General features: G+C 46.8%; 1 protein-coding gene across 1 annotated transcript in view; it reads right to left on the reverse strand.

Annotated features, from left to right (window-relative positions):
- Positions 1-13,738: 13,738 nt before the first annotated feature.
- The window catches only part of NTF3 (neurotrophin 3), an 80,838-nt gene continuing 74,787 nt past the window's right edge, over positions 13,739-19,789 (reverse strand). The window contains exon 2 of the mRNA XM_010590816.3: positions 13,739-15,136. Within this exon, the coding sequence (XP_010589118.2) occupies positions 14,342-15,136 (795 nt within the window). The 3' untranslated portion in view covers positions 13,739-14,341. The remainder of the gene's footprint in view (positions 15,137-19,789) is intronic.

Genomic DNA, 19,789 nt, shown 5'->3' on the forward strand with positions numbered 1-19,789 from the left:
GTCAGGCTGGTACGTGTTGGTACAACTAGGCTAGTTGTTAAAATACTGAACGGTTTCTATACTGGTTAGCAATCATTGCTATCCTGAGCCCCCCAAGGAATCTTCCACTACCCTGGCCCTTCCCTTAGGATCCTCCAGCATTCCCTATTATCTGACACTCCAAGAAGGGCCAAGGGAAGCCCTAGGAACTTTGCTCCAGCCTACAGCTGTCTACCGGTGTCCATGCTGCCTGTTCCAGTTACAAACATTGTCCTTATGACCCCGGGAGGTAGGTACTACTAGTATCCTCATTTTATAGGAAACTTGAGATGATCAAAATCAGGGAAGTTGCTGAAAGCCACATGATTATGAGTGATGGGATCAGGGTTCACACCTAGGTCTTCCTGACTTTGGTCAATGCACCACAATACAAACCAAAGAGACAGCACTGCAGGGTCTGCCTGGTAACTGCGGATTTAAGATTCCATGTGGACAAATGCCCAGTCTCTGAGAAGCCCCTGGAGATAGCAGAATCACTTGCTGGGCAGGGCTGACGTTGGGGTGAGATCTGCAGGGCCCTTGCAAAGGCTCTTCACTGGCCCAGGTGAAGTGTCCGAACTCCTCAGGCTTCTTGCCCTATAGGCTGGCCGAGAAGGTGCCTGTTACAGCCCTGTGGAACAATGGAGGGTGTTCTGGAGGGGGTTGCAGAAGATCTAGTTCTAATGCCACCTTGGCCCTGCATAGTCACTGTGTGATTGTCTTAGTCGCTTAGTGCCACTGTAACAGAAATACCACCGGTGGGTGACTTTAAAGGAGAGAAATTAATTTTCTTGCAGTTTTGGAGGCTAGATGTCCCAGTTCAGGGTGTCAGCTCCAGAAGGCTCTCCCTGTCAGCTCTGGGAGAAGATACTTGGCTCTTTCAGCTTCTGTAGCCCCGCATTCCTTGGTTTCTTGGTGATCGGCATGTAGCATCTGTCTTCTCCAGTTTATACTTGCATCTGTCTAACCTAGTCTTTTTATAACTCAGAAGTAATTGTGTTGAAGACATACCCTACACTGATATGGTCTCATTAACATAATAAAGAAAATCCTATTTCCAAACAAGATTACATGGGTTAGGATTCCAACACATATTTTTGAGGGATACAATTCAACCCATACTTCTACCCTTTGGTCTCTCAAAATTCATGTTCTTCCACATGCAAAACACATTCACCCTATCCCACTGGCCTTGGTGGAGTTGCTTAACTTCTGGAGTCTCGCTGGCTTAGTAGGTTGGGGTTGGAGATAGTTCTAACGGCCTTTCTGGAGTTTCTCAGAGTCCACCCAGCTTCACTCTCCTATGTACAAACTCAAGCTCTCGCCTCGACAACTTCATTCACAGGAGGTCAAATCACAGGCTGGGTTAGTTCCCAGGATACCTTGTAATTGAATTAGGAACATGTCTATACCCACTGAGGGTTGGGAAGTGCAGTGACTTCGATTATGTTGTTGGAGGCTGTCATGTTGATTTCGACTCGTAATGACCCGAAGTGACAGAACGGAACGGCCCCACTGGGTTTTCTAGGCTGTAGTCTTTATGGAAACAGATTGCCAGGTCTTTCTTCGGCAGAGCCACTGGGTGGATTTGAGTCACCAGCCTTTCAGTTAGCAGCTGAGTGCTTACCCATTGCACCACCAGGCTCCTTGACTTTGACTATAGTCCTAAAAAAAAAGTCCCTGTGGTGAGACCCCCAGGGTGGTTTTCCTGTGGCATGCTTTAGATTAGAACAAAGCTTCCTTGGGGTGCCAGAGGCAGAGACCTAATTCTGGGCTGGGCAAACTTCCCCACCTACCCTGTTGGGGAGTTGCCAGCAGGGGCCAGAGGCAGAGGAATTCAGGGGAGCGGCCCTGCCCCAGGCTGCTTCGCCCCAGGCCCTTCAGCATCTGGAGGGGGTCCAGAGGGCCCGCCCTTACAGCAGGAGGGAGTGACTTAAGACCTGTTCCTCTGGAATGGAACAAGTTTGACAGGTAAAAAGTCCTTAAGAGGGAGGGCTGAAGAATGCCCTCTGATAAGAAAACACACTGTTCATTGGCCCACCTCTGGTAATGCGGAGGAAGGCGTGTCTGCCTCTCTGATCAATAGCTTTGCCCGGAAGAATGAAGAATGAACTGTGAGGGGATTTGTGAATTGGGCCCTAGTGGCCACCTATTGCCAAAGTTAGGCTTTTGGTTTTTGGTTAAAGATCCTATATCTTAATTAGAGTCATTAATCACAAAGAGTATATGAAAATGAGTTTGACTTCCCTCAGGCATACTGACAGTTCATGCCTTAAATATCATAGCTGCAAGCATTTTAATCATGAAAACACAGTAGGTAACACTGCCAGTGCCCCACCCCCAACTGCTCCCTAGGCATTCTCTATCCTTTTATTGTTTTATATTTCCTCTTGGCAGTTACACTACCTGCAATTATTTTATATACGTATGTGCTTATTGGTTCCCTAGGCAGTGCAAACGGTTAAGCGCGTGACTACTAACAGAAGGTTAGTGGTTCAAACCCACCCAGAGATGCCTTGGGAGAAAGGCCTGGCAATCTGCTTCCGAAAGGTCACAGCCGAGAAGGCTATGGAACAGTTCTACTCTGTAACACACAGGGTTGCCATGAGCTGGAGTTGACTTGACAGCATTGGTTTTTTTTTATGTGCTTATTTCTTTATTTTGTCATATCCATGAGACAGTAAGCTCCCTGAGGCCTGGGCCACATCTACCCTGTTTGTTATTGCACTGCTCATGGCCTAGGAAGAGAGCTGGTACAAAGTAGGTCTCAATAAGAATTTGTTGAAGGAATGTGTGGTTGAATGGATGCATGGCTGCTGAATCAATTAAGTGATGTTCTTTATCTGAGAAGTATAAACAAAGCCCTGGCTCGTGACCTTGTGTTCTCTTTCTCATAACTTATATTCACAAGCTGTTTTCTTCCAATTTGAGTCCTCTTCCCAACATTTTACCAGTGGAATAACGGAGTCAATGATCTTTGGACTGGAAAGGATATTGTGATTCTATATTGTTGAGCCTCTTGCCTCCAAGGAATATTCCTCTAACTTGTCATAAACCTGCTGTCCCTGAGTTGATTCCGACTCATAGCAACTCTGTAGGACAGAACAGAACTGTCCCATGGGGTTTCCAAGGCTGTAATTTTTACGGAAGCCGATTGCTGTATTTTTCTCCCACAGAGTGGCTGGTGGGTTCAAACCACTGACCTTTCAGTTAGCAGCTGAGTGCTTAACCACTGTGCCACCAGGGCTCCTTAATTAACTCATCATAAATATCAAATGTCTAAAAAGCAATTCAACTTACCTCACTAATCCATTTTCCCTCAGGTTTGGCCCAAATCCTTCTTCCTGTTGCAGCCCCAGTTAGTGAAAGGGATTCATTTACTCATTTGTACAACAAATATTTGCTGAGTGCCTACTGAGAGCCCAGGCACTCTGCCCAGCACCTGGGATACGGTTCTGACTAGAACAAGTATGATTTAGATCCTCATGGAGATTATAATCAAATAGGGCAATACATCAAACAAGCCATTACACAAATAGCCATACTGCTACAATTGCAGTTGCGTTAAGTAATGTGAAATAAAATATTGGCTGCTCAGGGAAGGGTAGATGATAACAAACTCAGGAGAAGGTATTTGAAAAGGGGAAGACAAAGAACTTTCAGGGCAGAGGGAAGGACATGTCTGAAAGCTCCAGAGCAGAAGGGCGTTTGGCTCCTTCCAGGATTTGGCTACCACCGGTACCAGCTGCCACAGAGTTGTTTCTGACTCATGGAGACCCCATGTGTGTCAGCAGAACCGTGCTTCATAAGGTTTCCAATGGCTGATTTTTCAGAAGTAGATCACCAGGCCTCTCTTCTGAGTCACCTCTGGGTAGACTCGAACCTCCAACCTCTTGGTTAATAATCAAGCTCTTAACTGTGCCAGCCAGGGACTCCAGCATTTGGCCGAGAGAGAGGAATCTTTTACCTTTTTGGTTGACCAAGAGGCTCTCAAGGAGCCAAGTTAACTGGGAAAGGTCCTAGCCCAGAAAACAAAATCACAATAAGTCCTATATTGTGTTTAGCTTTCAGCTTCCCAGCATCTAGCTTTGTATTCTGGATGTCTCTGATGGCCAAGACCTAGCTCCATAGAGTGACATTTGTCTGAAGAAGATGTAGATGCCCTGGGCCTCAGCATCTTCATCTCCTTCTCTTCAGTGATCTCCAAGCACTTTTTCCAGTTTCCAAGGTGATGAAGTGGGTGGGCAGAATAGTCCTTCTAAAACGGAGGCCTGAACCACTTCTTCCTAGGTAAGAGTCCAGATGCCACACCCAGATTTCCTGATGAACTTAGGACACTGGCCTTCACTGAGCTTGTTATCGTTGTTGTTAGCTGCCATCGAGCCTGCTCCCAGCGCATGGTGACCCCACTCACAATAGAACAAAAAGCTGCCAGGTTCAGCACCATACCCACGATCCAGTTGCCGATCAGATCATTGTGATTGATAGGGTTTTCCCTGGCTGATATTCAGAAATAGATATGGTAAACCCAGGGGCAGATTAACCAGTAAGCAAGGTACACACACAGGCTTAATTGTGTTTACTTGCTAATCTGTACTGCACAATTTCACATGGGTTTTACCACATCTTTGATGTGGTAAAAAACAGGTGAAAGCGTGCACTACAGGTTAGCAAGCAAGCACAAGCAAACCTGTGCACCAGAGATCAGTAAATAAGCACAAATTTGTAATTACTGGTTAATCTGCCCCTGATCGTCAGGCCTTTCTTCCCAGTCCATCTAAGTCTGGAAGCTCTGCTGAAACCTGTTCAGCATCATAGCAACATGTACACACAACTGACCGATAGGTGGTAACCGTGCATGAGGTGCAGTGGCTCGGAATCGAACCGAGGTCTCCACATGGAAGGTGAGAATTCTACCACTGAACCACTGCTGCCCTCTTCCACTGAGCTTTAACTAGACCTATTTATAAACAGATAGGCTTATCTATGCTGAATTATTTCTAAACTCATCAGAACTGTGTACTCCTACTTTGATAATCAGTTGCCTTGGATATATCTATCTTGATGTCCTGTGAGCACCTCAAACTCATTATCTACCATTCCTGCCTTCAATTCCACTCCTCTTGGCATCATCTTGAATTTGATTTGGAACCATATGCCCCTAGAAATGTTGTGGTCATCTTCCTTAATGCCTTCCTCCCTCTCTCACCTTCCACATCTCGTTGGTTGCCCAATCTCAAAAATACTTTTCTGACCCAATGTTCCTCCCTATGCCACTGCCTTCTCCTTAGTCCAGGTCTTCCCTGTCTCAGCTTGGTTTATTTACTGTTGACCTTCCACCTGTATCAGTCTGTTAATAAATTATACTGCCACCAAAATTATCATCTTTTGAAAAAATCTCGTTGATTCTTCACTCCCTAATAAAACAGTAAAAAACGAATAAAACTGTAGTTCTTAAAATATGCATCGGCATCACCTGGGAACATGTTGGACATACAAATTCCTGGGCCCCACCCCAACCCTATGAAATCAGAAACTCTGATGGTTTTAACAAGTCCTCCAGGTGGTTCTGATGCAAGCTAAAGATGGGAGTACCCAAACAATCAAATTGAAATTTCATAGCCTTTCACGCATGGCTTTGAATTATTTGGCCGGCCCCAATTGACCTAAATTCCCACAAGTCCTACAGTTCTTATTACACCAAACCTTTGACTTTTCTCTCCGTATGTCAGACCCTTTCATTACAGGCTGTTCTCCTGTTTGGAATATCCTTCCCCTCATTCTTCCACGTCAAAATCCTATTTATCCTTTTCTAAGAGCCGGCTCAGAAGCCACCTCCACAGTGGAGCTTTCCCTGATTCCCCCAGGCAGCGTTTTGTTGCTCCCTTTTCTGGATTCCCACAGTCCATTGACAACTTAGTTACACCTGTGTTATAATTTATCCATAGATTTGGGTTCAACAGAGGGAAGGGTTTTCTGTCAGATAATTGTTACTGTAGCTGCTACAGAGTTGGCCCCAACTCAAGGCAATGCCATGCACAACAGAAGGAAACATTGCCCAGTGCTGTGTCATCCTCAGACCATTATGGTCCAGAGGGTTTTCACTGGCTGATTTTCAGAAGTAGATCACCAGGCCTTTCTTCCTAGTTTATCTTAGTCTAGAAGCTCCACTGAAACCTGTTCAGCATCACAGCAACATGCAAGTCTCTACTGCAGACAAGTGGTGGCCACACATGCAGTGCATTGGCCAGGAATCAAACTGGGGTCTCCCTCACCAAAGGTGAGTATTCTACTTCGAAATTCACTACCAATGTCCCCATATCAGGTAACTGTCGTTATTAGGTGCCATCAACTCAATTCCAGCTCATAGCGACCCTATAGGACAGAGTAGAACTGCCCCACAGGGATTCCGAGGCTGTAATCTTCATGGGTGCAGACTGCCACACCTTTCTCCCACTGCGCTACTGGTGGGTTCAAGCCACTGACCTCCTGGTTGGCAGCCAAGCTTCACTACTGCACCATCAGGTAATTAGAGCTATTTTAAAACACAGAGCAGGCTTCCTTGTGAGGAGGTGCTTATTGAGGGGATGTAGGCTGGAAGGTTCCTTCCTTTCTACTCACTGCTTTTCCAGAGGAGGTGACATCTCTTTTGCTGCCTGCCCCTCCACAGAGCCGAGCAGAACGCTGACACCGAATAGACATTTGACAAAAATTAAAAAAATAATAAATATATATTATTTATTTATAAATAAAAATAAGGGAGGATAAAGGAGTCCTGGTGGTGCAGTGTTTAAAGTACTCAGCTACTAACCAAAAGGTGGGTGGTTCAAACCCACCAGCTGCTCTGCAGGAGAAAGATGTGGCAGTCTGCTTCAGTAAAGATTACTGCCTTGGAAACTCTATGAGGCAGTTCTACTCCGTCCTAGAAGGTTGCATATGAGTCAGAATCAAGTCGACAGTAGTGGGTTTAGTTTTGGAGAGGATGGATTACTGAATCTCAAAACCAAAACCAAACCCTTTGCTGTGGAGTCGATTCCAACTCAGCGACACTACAGGACAGAGTAGAACTACCACGTAGGGTTTCCAAAGAGCAGCTGGTGGATTGGAACTGTCGACCTTTCGGTTAGCAGCCAAGCTCTTAACCATTGCGCCACTAGGGCCCCACGAATCTCAAAGGTCCTATCCAAATTTGACATTCCTGCCTTCTGGCTCTTTGCAAAAGCCCCACAGGGATATTTTCCCCGTGGTAATGTTTATACTGCAGGGAAAAACTACACCACTTTCTCCCTAATACAGTAAGGGTGAAGGTGGAGGGTTTGTGGTGGAAGGTCCACTCCTCTTCCCCAACTTAATTGAAAATCCTTTCTGCGCCGAACCGCCATTACCGGTGAGTCTGCCATTTCTCTCAGGTGGAAAAATTGTTGGGAACCACTGCTGTATTGATCCTCTAAGCAATGTCTCCCTGTGCACCAAGGGCCTGCCACCCTCCTCACCAACCCTGCCCCTCCCCGACCCCTCCGTTGAAATTCACCTGTCAGGCTGCTGAAGCCCTTGCCCTTGGCGTCCTCGACTCTACTGTCTGACCGACTGCCTGAGCAGCAGGTGCTTCCCAGCCACGCAGGCCTCTGGGTCTTTCAGCCAGTGTCCCTGCAGCATAAAAGGGCTAAAACTATCAAAGTTGTTGTGAGGTGTGCACCGTGAGGCGTGTGCACAGTATCTAATACGCAGGAAGCAAATGAGTAAATGATTATTATTATTTTTATTTGTTCTGATCTTACCTTCCATCCTAACTCCAGCATCAACCTCCAACTCTTTTCAACCAAATCAGAAGGCCCACAGCTCCAACTCCTTCTGTTCTGGCTGGTGGAGCCTGCCTGCTGCCTTTTCTGTCTGTAAATCGTTATACTGATCTGCCTGTTGTCTAGCCCCCAAAATGTTCATTTTCCATATGCTCCCCAGGTGGCTACCAGCTCAGTCTCCTAAAGGTTAAACTCGTGTTCAGGAGCATTCTTTCCAAGCATTACCTCTCCTTAAAAAAATGCAATACATCAATGGTTAGGAAATCAAAGCAGCCACGCAGCCACACACACACACACACACACACACACACGTGCGCGCACACACATGCCCACCCACCCACCTCCATACATTTTCACTTGAAAAGCCGTCTAACTCGTTAGGCCGTATTTCACAATTTCCCAATAAACTCTTATGTTTTCTTGCCACAGAGACTTCTATAATTTAACAGGGAATGTCATTACCGAACTCTGCAACAATTCAGCCCCGCAGAATTCATTGGTGGCCACCAGCTCCTTGGAGAAAAGGCTTTAGATATCTCTGGGCCATTCCCCTCTCTGCCTCCTTGCTTCTCTCTCCTTGGCCCCCGCCATGTGCACACCTGTGCTTGTTTCACTTGCCTTCCACAGCCTGTAATCAAATACAGGTTCAGGAGTGAAGAAAGCAAATCCATAGTCCCTCAGGGTTCTCAGACCCAGTCTGCAGTTCTGCTTTTCCAAGCTGGGTCAACCTCCATCTGGAACCCAACAGAAACCCAGAGGTTCAAGTCAACAGTGCAGGCATCTTGCATTTTAGCTTGCCGTGAAACATATGTGTCTTTGGAGAAGTCCACTTGCTCACTATAACGTGAAAAGGGCATGTGTAAGAAGTTTGAGTCTCGTTAGGTTTTGAGGTAAGGACTCTGAGGAAAAGGATCAGGCTGGGGAAGGTTCCAGCTGAGGAAATCAGTCTTCAGTAAATCTGTGGCTGTTCCTGGGCTCGTGGAAGAGCCTGTTCAAAGTTCAGGGTTGCGGAGGGTGGTGTGGGTGGTGTAGACAGTTGGCTGATTTCTAGGCCACAGATTGCCCTCGCTGAGGCAGAATCCACTGAGTGGCTGAGCAGAGCTAGAGCTCAGTGAGACAAAGCTGGGCCTAACCGAGGAGCTGGCATCAGTTCTGCACGCCCAGGCCATTGGAGTTTGAAGCCTGCTGGATGCGTCTTCCTGGTGAAGCTAGACAAATCTCCAGGTATCCATAAACCGACTAAACAGATTTCATTCCTGAACATATGTTCAAAGGTGATAAAATAAATGCAGATGGTTTCTCCAAGCCTCAGTGGAGGGTTTTTACGTTCAGTAAAAGGACTATAAAACACACATATACGCACATGCACTCACACACACATGCATAAAAGGCAAGGGAACAACATCAAAAAACCCGCAAAAATGCCAAACCTTAAAATACCAACCTGGAGAAAGCATTGTTGGACACGAGAGAAAGAGAGAGTGAGAGCGAGAAAGAGCGGGAGAGAGTAAGAGAGTAAGAGAGCAAGAGAGAGAGAACAAAGCCGTCCCATAAATTTGCAAGAAAGAAAACACAGGCGCACGCGCACGCGCGCACACACACACATACACTCAGAAAGTCACGTAGGCAGGGCTGCTAGCAAAATATTAAGTTTCCCTGTTTGGAAGGAGTTAGAAATACCTTTCCTGGTGTGTCAACTGAGAAGGATTAAAGGCCTGTCTGTAAGACTGGGCCAGTGGTCCGGTTAGAGAGACCTGCAGAAGGAAACTGGGCAAACTAGCTACCCTAAGGTCTGCCTCCCATTATGGTAGGTGATTGACACACTTTAATGAGGACTAATCCTCCACCACAGAGCTTGAAAATCCCTACCAGAATTGCAGAATGAGGGCTCCAGCGAGGCAGACCGCATCCTAAAACAAAAAGCAAAACACTAATCACCATTGTAACAGTCGTTGTTATTGTTAGTTGCCCTGGGGTCAGCTCTAAGTCATGGCGACCTCATGCACAATGAAATGAAATGGTCCCCGGTACTGGGCTATCTTCACAATCATTGGTGCGCTCTGGTCCATTGTTGAAGCCACTGTGTATTTTGAGTGCCTTCTAACCTAGGGGAACCATCTCCCAGCACTGTATCAGACAATATTCTGTTGTGATCCAGAGGGTTTTCATTGACTAATTTTCAGAAGTAGATTGCCAGGCCTTTCTTCCTAGCCTGCTTTAGTCTGGAAGGTTCACTGAAACTTGTCCACCATGGGTGACCCTGGTGGTATTTGAAATATCGGGTAGCATAGCTTCTAGCATCACAGCAATAAGCAAGTCACAGTATGACAAACTGACGTACGGGTAGGCTTATGTGCCAGCAATTCAGTGATGTCATTACATTGCAAGACAATCTTATAGACACCATCCCCATTTTACAGAAAAGGAAAAGAAAGTCTCAGAGAGGTGAACTTACATACTCAAGTTCACACAGCTTGTAAATGGAGGAAACTTAGGGATTCACGAGAGGACAGAGAGAAGCCCCCACCAATAGCCCAGAGAGCTGCTAACAGTTATAATCATTAAGGGAGCGAAGTCAATGCAGTGTGGACACAGCCCCTCTCTGCAGTAGAAACCCATGATGCTGAAAGCCCCAGTTAGGACGAGAGTCATCCAAGGTCATGCAGGTAACAAACCTGGGCCAGAACTCCAGTCTTCTCCTATCTTGTCAAGGTCTTTGCTCTTCAGCGCACCTCTCTGCCTAATGAAGCTCCCACAAGAACCAAGCAATAAAGGAAGAAGAACGTGGGGTTTTCCAGGAACTCTCCACAGCCCTCCCATTCCAGAGAAGAGTTTAATTTCTGACCTATCACAATGGCAAATGTGGACATTGGAGAGAAACAAGCCCACTAACCTTGAGGAGGGCTCTTCCCCGGGCCCAGAAGCCTGGCATGTTGACTTTGGCAGCCCTTGAATGCCCTCTGATGCAATGAAGTTACTGAACTGGAACTGGAGAACATTTTCCTGCTCCGACACCCTGAACGGGTGAGGCCAGACCTCAGACAGTCTGAGCCCAGAGTTCCTTTCAGGAATGTTTGCTTCTCATTCCCAGGCTCACTTTCTCTTCAGAGCTGCACTTACCCTGGGAGCCTGCTGCTCCAGACTGGCTCTTGACATGCAGGCAAACTCTTCCCATTCAAGACAGGGCCTGGGACTCAGCCCTGCTCCTTAGGGACGGTGCTTTCCCAGGCTGAAGGGGCCTCAGCCATCCAAGCCCATTTCTCCTATCAGCTAGACTGTCTAGGCAGGCCCTCCACTCACTGGGACGAGAAGTTCCAGAAGAGGAACATGACAGTTCCTCAACGGCAGGCTCTGAGGAAGAAAATCAAGGCCTTATTTAGAGGCACAGGAGCCCTGGTGGCATAGCGGTTAAGAGCTACATCTACTAACCAAAAGGCTGACAGTTTGAATCCACCAGCTGCTCCTTGGAAACGCTATGGGGCAGTTCTACTCTGTCCTATAGAGTTGCTATAAGTCAGAATCGACAGCACGGGTTTGGTATTATAGGCAGAAGGTGAGGTAGCCTTTCCTGAAATTTTTTGTCACGTTGTCCACAAGTTCCTAGGATCCACTTTCATCAGGACCACGAAAGTTCCATTTTCAGGTCACTGAACCCAGAGACCTGCGTGCTGCAAACAGTTAAAGCACTTAGCTGCTAACTGAAAGACTGGAGATTTGAATCCACAGAGGTACCTCGGAAGAAAGGCCTGGGGATCTGCTTTGGAAAAATCAGCCACTGAAAACCCTATGGAGCACAGTTCTACTCTGATACACATGGGGTTGCCATAAGTTGGAATTGACTCAATGGCATTTTTTCTTCTTTTTTAACCCAGAAATTATTTGTCATGCTCTTGCAGATGCTGGTTAAGTAGTTTAGGTCCAAGCGCTTCAGATGCTTCCCAGCCACAGTGTTCTTTGTCCTGTGGTAGGGGCCGGCTGTACTCCCACTGGAAGCCCAGGGAATATCTCACCTGTCAACCTCTGAAGACCAGCTCTCTCAGAGTTTTCCACCTGAGAACTGAGCTCGTGTCAATCTTCAGAGTCCCGTTATCCTGTGAGTTGGTCTATTGTGTTCTGGATATAGGTCCAGTAGAACAGCAGCTACACAAGATTTTCATGTAGAGAGACTGTGCTTTTCACTTCTCTTAGAGAGTAAGGTTCAGTCTGCAATGCAGTGTTGCCAGGGGCAAGGGAGAGGAATCAGGGGTAAAGGAAACAAGATAGTGTCATCATTCAAACATGGATTTCATCTTTCACTCTGCCACTTACCTGATAAATGGCCCGGGGCAAGTTAAGTTCTTGAGCCTCAGTTTCCTCACTTGTGAAATGGAGATGATAATGGCTACCTCAAACGACTTGCGGCAAATAATGGTGGCAGTGTTTGAAAGCACCCGGCACATAGTGGGCATGTGGTCAACTCCTCGTTTCCTGCCCCCATATTTTAGGCATCTAAAATAGAGTCCAGGATAATGATGCTCTTAATCAAAGCCGTTGCTATTTGCTGAACCTGTCTCCGAAAGTTCCCGTCACACCGAGGACACATACTCCATACAGGTGTGTATACGCATACTCCATGCAGCCTGGGGCACAGGTGGTCTAGAAAGGGATAGCACCAAATCAAAGTTGATTCCAACTCATGGCGATCCCATGTGTGTCATTGTAGAACTGCATACCATAGAGTTTGCAGTGACTGTGATCTTATGGAAGTAGATTGCCAGGTCTTTCTTCTGTGGTGCTGCTGGACTGATTTGAACTGCCAGCCTTTTGGTTAGTAGCCAGATGCAAACTGTTTGTACCACCCAGGGATCTTAGAGACAGCACACACAGGTCTTAAATGAAGGCAGAGCATTCAAGTGATAAACACACAGGGTTTCAGAGCAGTGGCGGTAGCTCCTTACTGGGTCACTGGACACCTTGCACCTCCCGACAAGATGAGAGATGAGGGCCCTTCAGCTCCAGCCAGAAGAGGAAGAACCACTTCCAGTGGGAGAAGGGAATCACCAGACTCCTGGGGGAACATCACCAGTATCCTCCACAATCCTGCCTGCGGCACAGGTGTGGTCACCAGCACAGCGACCCCGGGGCTGTCTTGGACCCCTTCTAGGACTTAGCAGGCACTGAGGAGGCCCCTTCCATTTGGGCTTTTTACATCTCAAGGTGATGAGTCAACCAGAAATAATACAGAGGAACAAAATACCTAAGACAGAAGAGGAAAGGGAAGGATAAGGAACTAGTCATTCTCAAACTCCTACTATGTGCTGGGAAATTTACAGTGGTGATTTAACTGAATCCTCACGGCAACCTTGTGAGGTAGGCATTCATCCCCATTTGACTCAGGTGACCCCAGGAAACCTAGGCTCAGAGATTTACAGTCCTTGCCCAAGATCAAAGGGGAGGAGCTGGATTTCGAACCCAGGTCTGGAAACCCTGGTGGTGTAGCGGTTAAGAGCTACAGCTGCTAACCAAAAGGTCAGCAGTTCGAATCCTCTAGGTGCTCCTTGGAAACTCTATGGGGCAGTTCTACGCTGTACTATAGGGTCGCTATGATTCAGAATTGACTTGACACCAACTAGTTAACCGGTCTGCCTCCAAAGCCTGAGCACTTTCCAATTCCTTCTGCAGCTCTAGGAGGGGGCACAGATAGGGAAGGGAAGGCCACGCGCAAAGAGAGTCTCTTTTGAGTAAGTTTATCCTCTGTGTACAGATTCTTCATGATCCATTTCAGTTTGCTTCTGTGTAGCCATAAAATTATTCTGTTACAAATAGTTAACATTTTTTCCTATGTGTCTAAAAGGATGAAAACCACTTACAAAAAGCAAAACAAAAACCGAAGCCAAAAAAAAAAAAAAAAAATCCAACTCTTAAACAACCCCAAACTCCAAAACAACAAATGTGCTGAAAAGAAACTTTCAAAACGAAAATTGCCAGGCTCGTTGTTATCATTCCAGCACCATAACATCGCAGCAAATTTTGATTCTAATTGGCAAAGCTGCAGCCCAGAAAGGCGAGTAAGTACTTGGTAGCAAGCTTGCTGGCCAAAACGAAGTCTTGAGCTCAAAGCTACAGGGCATCATTTCCAATAGAGGTGATAACAGTTCTTTTAAAGAATGAATCAAGCATGAGATATACCAGGAGGGGATATAACTGTGTCTATACACAACTCTGACATCATCTGATTTAAACAAGTTTACTAAAACGACAGTCACGGCCTTGACAATACTGAATGCAAAAAACTGGTGTACATAGATTTTACAGCAAGGCTACCAGGAGCTAGATCACAAAACAAGGTGTAACAGATGGGAGAGGCCCGACGGAAGGCAAGCACACTGATTTTATTGAGAAAAAAAGCTTATATACTGTAGGGTTGCTGAAGTTTAATAAATAAAGGTCAACTTATAATATATAAAAACAATATAAACATTTATATGCTACATGCATATCATATAATTTAAAGTAATAATTTATATACGGGGTGAGATGCCAGTTTATGTTCTTCCGATTTTCCTCGACAAGGCACACACACAGGAGGTGTCTATCCGTATCCATCTCCAGCCCACAAGTTTATTGTTTTCTGAAGTCAGTGCTCGGACGTAGGTTTGGGATGTTTTGCACTGAGAGTTCCAGTGTTTATCATCAATCCCTCTGCAACCGTTTTTGACAGGCCTGGCTTCTTTACATCTGGTTTCATAAAAATATTGTTTGACGGGGGAGTTGCCGGTTTTGATCTCCCCCAGCACCGTGACCTGGTGTCCCCGAATGTCGATGGCCGACGACTTGTCTGTCACCCACAAACTCTCACTGTCACATACCGAGTACTCGCCTCGGTGACTCTTATGTTCCGCGTACCTTTTCCGCCGCGATGTTCTGTTTGCCAACACAGGGTTGCCCACATAATCCTCCATAAGATACAAGGGCGGAGGCTCCAAGGGGGTGCTGTCACTCAGCAGGACCCGGGGGGAGTTGTAGCGTCTCTGTTGCCGCAGCAGTTCTGTGTCCATGGCGGTCACTGGCTGGAAGTCCGACTTGGCCGGCTCGCCCTGCTCCGGCTTCCGCGGGGCCTCTGCTTTCGGCAGGGTGCTCTGGTAGTTCTCCTTAACGTCCACCATCTGCTTGGAGAGCTTGTTTTTCAAGATATCTGCCTGGATCAGCTTAATAATAAGGGAATTGAGTGAGTCTTCCGGCAAACTCCTTTGATCCATGTTGTTCCCTTGGATGCCACGGAGATAAGCGAGAAATATCACATAAAACAAGATGGACATCACCTTGTTCACCTGTATGATCTGAAAAGGAAACACAGGTGTTAATAAGCAGGCTGTGGCAGCTGAGTCCATGTCATTCTGGGACCGGATACTGGAGGCCTTGCCTGCCTTTAAGGTAAAGCAAAGCCTCCTGGGTAAGCACCATGATTCCTCTCCATACACTGTGAAGAGGTCCTCTGTTTCTTTTCCTGACCCCTGGGAAAGACTGTCTTAACACGAATCCTCTGGAACACTAAAGCGCTTTTCTCTCCAAGGCTTCCAAGTGCTGTCACCTCAGCCATCTTTCCACTAGCCACGTGGCTAGGTGACAGGGAAAGGTGTGTGTTTGCATGAGCGCACTCGAGTGTGTGGTGTAAAAGAGCGAGAGAGAGAGAGAGAGAGATTTTTCAGCAAAATAAACCAAAAACATAAATGGAGAAAACTGCAGCAAAGAAGAGTGAGGCACTCGCTCTAGGACCCAGGTCACAAAGACAACCAAAAGCAGAGGCAGGGATGGGGACTGCTCTCCAGGTCTTCTGACGCTGCTGTCTTTTCTGGATAGACAACACCTGCTGCCTTTTAATTTCATGTCTCCCTCATCCCTCAGCCTCCTGTTGTGTGTGGATGATGTCCTTCCACTTCTTCCAACCTCCTTCTACCCTGGAAAGACACACAGTCCACCCTGGCACACTGTGAAGACATTAAATCTGAGAATTATGAACGTGCACTTACATTCCTTTGTCAACAGGGGCAGCAGCAGCAGCCTTGCAGTGGCCTGAAGCAGCACAGTTCTATTGCTCCCCCACGGTAGCCCCTGGGGTCTATCAAAGGAGCACACTAAGTGGGCTCATCCCTGGCCAGGCCACACCGGGTGGAGTCTGCTCTCCAACCCTACCCTTGTAAATGAACACGTGGGACCACTACCCGCTCTGTGGAAAGGCCGGAGGATCAGGGTGCTCTGCTGGGCTCTCCAATGGAGATGCTTCTCCAGGACACTCAGATGATCCCATCAGTCCCCAGAGACCCTCGTTCCCAAACTGCAGCCCTGCCAGAGCACCACCTGCAGAAGGTGAAGATGCTGCAGCAACCAACTCAAATTACAAACAAAACAAAATTAACTCGTCCCAAAATAGGTAGAGTCACTGTGGATAGTTTTTTTCCTCTTTTGGCTTCCTTTAATTTCCCATTAAAAAACTGTTCCTTCTACTGGTTGTGCTTCTAATTCTGTACCTCCTTGCTTAAATGGCATTTTAACCCATCAGCACTCTCAGTCTGTTGCCATAGTAGAACCCCAGCACAGGGTTTCCACTGAGTCCTTGTGGAATTACAGGGCTGATCTCGAGACATTTTCATTGCTAGGAGCTCCCTCAGTAGAGCAAGCCCCAGATTTTCCAAAGATTAGCATAGGAAGGAGGCTCTCCAGGTGGGGAAGGGTAGCCGACCTAAGGATCCTGACCTGTCCGCTATGATCCACACCCCCTCCTTGAGGTATTCACTCTTTAATTACCATTGCTACCACCCTTGCTGGCCCCAGGGGTACATCATTTCCTCTTCAAAGCTCTGTCTAAGCGTGGAAAATACAAACCCTTCCCCTGGCTCACCTTTAGTATTTTCAGAAAGACTACATGAAATCCAGGGGGAAAAGATAAGGGAAATAAGCAAAGGTGACCCAAGAAATAGAAAAGTAGTTCTGCTTACCAAGCACCTGTGCCTGAGCCTGCCAATGCTATCATGTTCCCAGGGCTCCCAGATGCTGTCTCTTTCCCAGTCTTGTTCGGGTTGTCTTTCAGACAAGGCAATCTTGTCTTTCCCACTCTTGTCCCCAAAGGCCAAGCACGCTGCAGGCATCTTGCCCAAACTTCCTCCTCCTGGCTCCTGGCCTGCCTCTGTGATAAGAGGACCATCCTACTTCCATGGGAACTCCTCTGCTAGACAACTGACCCCTTCAAGGTCAGAGCTAAGGGATGGATTCTAGCTTGGCTGCCCAACCCTGGAGATGCTCCAGGAATCGAATTATCCTAGGAAAATGGTTCCCCCAGGGCAATTGATCCTCCCACTCTGCAGGTAAGTGACGTTTCCTTCACTCTTCTAGGACCAAGAAAGGGAAACTCAAACACCACCATAAGTATGGTGCACATGCCACTAGAATGACACCCACAAAAGAGAACGCAGCTGCAATGAAATCACTTGGGACAAAGAATCTATCAAGAAACAATCTATTAAATCCCCCAAAAGCCCAGCCACTGTAAGTTAAGAATTCACAGGATATCTGCTCAGAGGGAAATAAATCAAGTGTGATTAGTCAGGGAAGGCCCCGGCTAGAACAAGAGTCCATGTACACATTAGTGAGGTCATTGCACAGTGAGTTGATAGGAAGAATGATGGGCGATGCGGATGGGTTGGGGGTGAAAGAGGAAGAGTCTTTCAGGGTGGTGGTCCGAGTATGGAACCAGAGTATTAGAAGGAGAAGAGTGTATAAGAAGAGAGTATCTAATCCAACTCCTTCATTTATAGAGGAAAACTCAAGCTATACTTTAAAGAACAGGATAGACACAATGGGTATAAAGGGGGTTCTTCTCGTTCGGGCCCTAACTCCCCTTTCATCATATTATAATTGGGCTCGCACCCCACCCCACCCCAAGCTCCAGCCACGTTCGCACTTCACTGCTACATGAACCAGCTTTATGACCCACGTGCACATGTTGCTCCCTTTGCCTTGTATACTTTCATCACCTCTCCTATTGCAATTGTACCCATTCTTGGGTGTCTGGGTCTAAAGCCAACTTTTCTGTAAAGCTCCCCAAGATCCTCAACAGCAGCAATGGCTCCAGCTTTGCACGCCCTCAGAATGTTTTCTGAATGGCTATCGTGGCAGGTATCTCATTCCTCCTGGCATGAGATGGTTTACTTCCTAGATTCTAGGGGCCCTAAGGCCAGGAGCCCCTTCCGGTTTGTATCTGCACCCCGCTCCTATGTCCGTTCACAATGACTACAAATTTGGAGATAGGGGCCTGGGTACAGTGAGTCAGACATGGAAATGAGGTGGCTGAAGGCCAGATCTGCTACATAATTTGCAGGGCCCAGTGCAAAATGCAAATGTAGGACCCCTTGTTCCAACATGACTTAGAGCAGCCAGGGTGGCACCAGGGATAGGTATGACCACAAATGAGCTGGTGCTCTAAGCCCTCAGGCATGTGCTCCATTGTTCCATTGGACTTCACCTACAAAACACAGATTCAAAGATGAAATTATGAAGAATTTCAAGATAGCGACCACAGAGTATTAAACACCAAGCATGGGGCTCCCTTCTGAGTGCAGGCCCTGGTGTAACTGCAGTGGCCACACACCCATGAAGCAGCCCTGGCTGCAGGAGTAAAGATGGTCCATCTTGGTGAAACTGTGTGAAGGCTAAGAGTAGAAACCCATTCTTGGTCAGGAGGGATGGGCAAAGCCCATGGAGGACTCTGTGCATGAGATGTCACGGTGACAGGAACTCTGGCTTCAGCTGTAGTCTGGCAGGGAGAGCTGGGGCTGTGGACAGTGACAAGTCTCTTCCATTTCCAAATGCTTTCAGAGGAGGCTGCCCGCTATTCTCCTGCAGGCAGTGGCGAGCCAAGGAGTGGGGAACTTGGAGGGGTAGTGGGAGAGGCCAGCTGCATTAGCGAGGGCTATTTTTTCTGATACAGGGGTGATATCGTTAAGAATTGCCCAACATGGCATAAAAAGCAAACTGACTTTGAGTTGGTTTTCACAATGTTTTAAAATTATCAACGGATAATATTAAGAAGCCCTGGTGGGCAGTGGTTAAGAGCTCAGCTGCTAACCAAAAAGGTCAGCAATTCGAATCTACCAGCTGCTTCTTGGAAACCCTATGGGGCAGTTCTACTCTGTTGTATAGAGTCACTACGAGACAGCACTGAACGGTAACAGGTTTGGTTTTTTGTTTTGGTAATGGTGTATTTAAATTGCCTACAGATAATATTAAGGAGCCCTGGTGGTGCAATGGTTAAGCGCTTGGTCTACTAACCAAAAAGTTGGCAGTTCAAATCCACCCAATGGCTCCATGGGAGAAAGACCTGGCAATCTGCTTCCATAATGATTACAGCCAGGAAAACGATATGGGACACTTCTATTCTGTCACATGGAGTGGCTATAAGTCAGAATCAACTCAGCAGCATGTAACAACAACAACGAAGGATAATATTTACTGCTTGTACCTAGTGGAGGGGTGTTCCTACCACCCCCACCCCAAGTCATTTGGTAAGTTAGAACACAGGTCTCCTGACTCTTTTAAACAACCCTGCCTCTCGGGTCCCAAGCATACAAACTCCGCGCAAAACAATCAGGTTCAATTAAAAAAAAAAACCCAGTAATATAAAAATCTCCGAAATGCTGCTTAGCCTAGAATCTGTACTGTTTCTTACCATCAAACAAAAATACCTGCCATGATACTCTGGCATAAGTTTGTGGGAGTGAATCACCTGCAGGCCAGTAAATGTTTCTAAACTACTTGCAAGGCTGCATTAAAAGCCAGCAGGCTTCCTGTGAACTCCACTTTGGTAATCGGCTTTTAGCTTTTTCCTAGAGAGCAAGAATTAGCAGGAATGTTGCAACTGGAACTCATCAAAACATAAAATCATACATGTGTGAAGCTAGAAAGCACCCTAAATATCCTCCTCATTTTTACTGATACGG

Source organism: Loxodonta africana, chromosome 4 (assembly GCF_030014295.1).
Source record: "Loxodonta africana isolate mLoxAfr1 chromosome 4, mLoxAfr1.hap2, whole genome shotgun sequence".
NCBI classification, from domain to species: domain Eukaryota; kingdom Metazoa; phylum Chordata; class Mammalia; order Proboscidea; family Elephantidae; genus Loxodonta; species Loxodonta africana.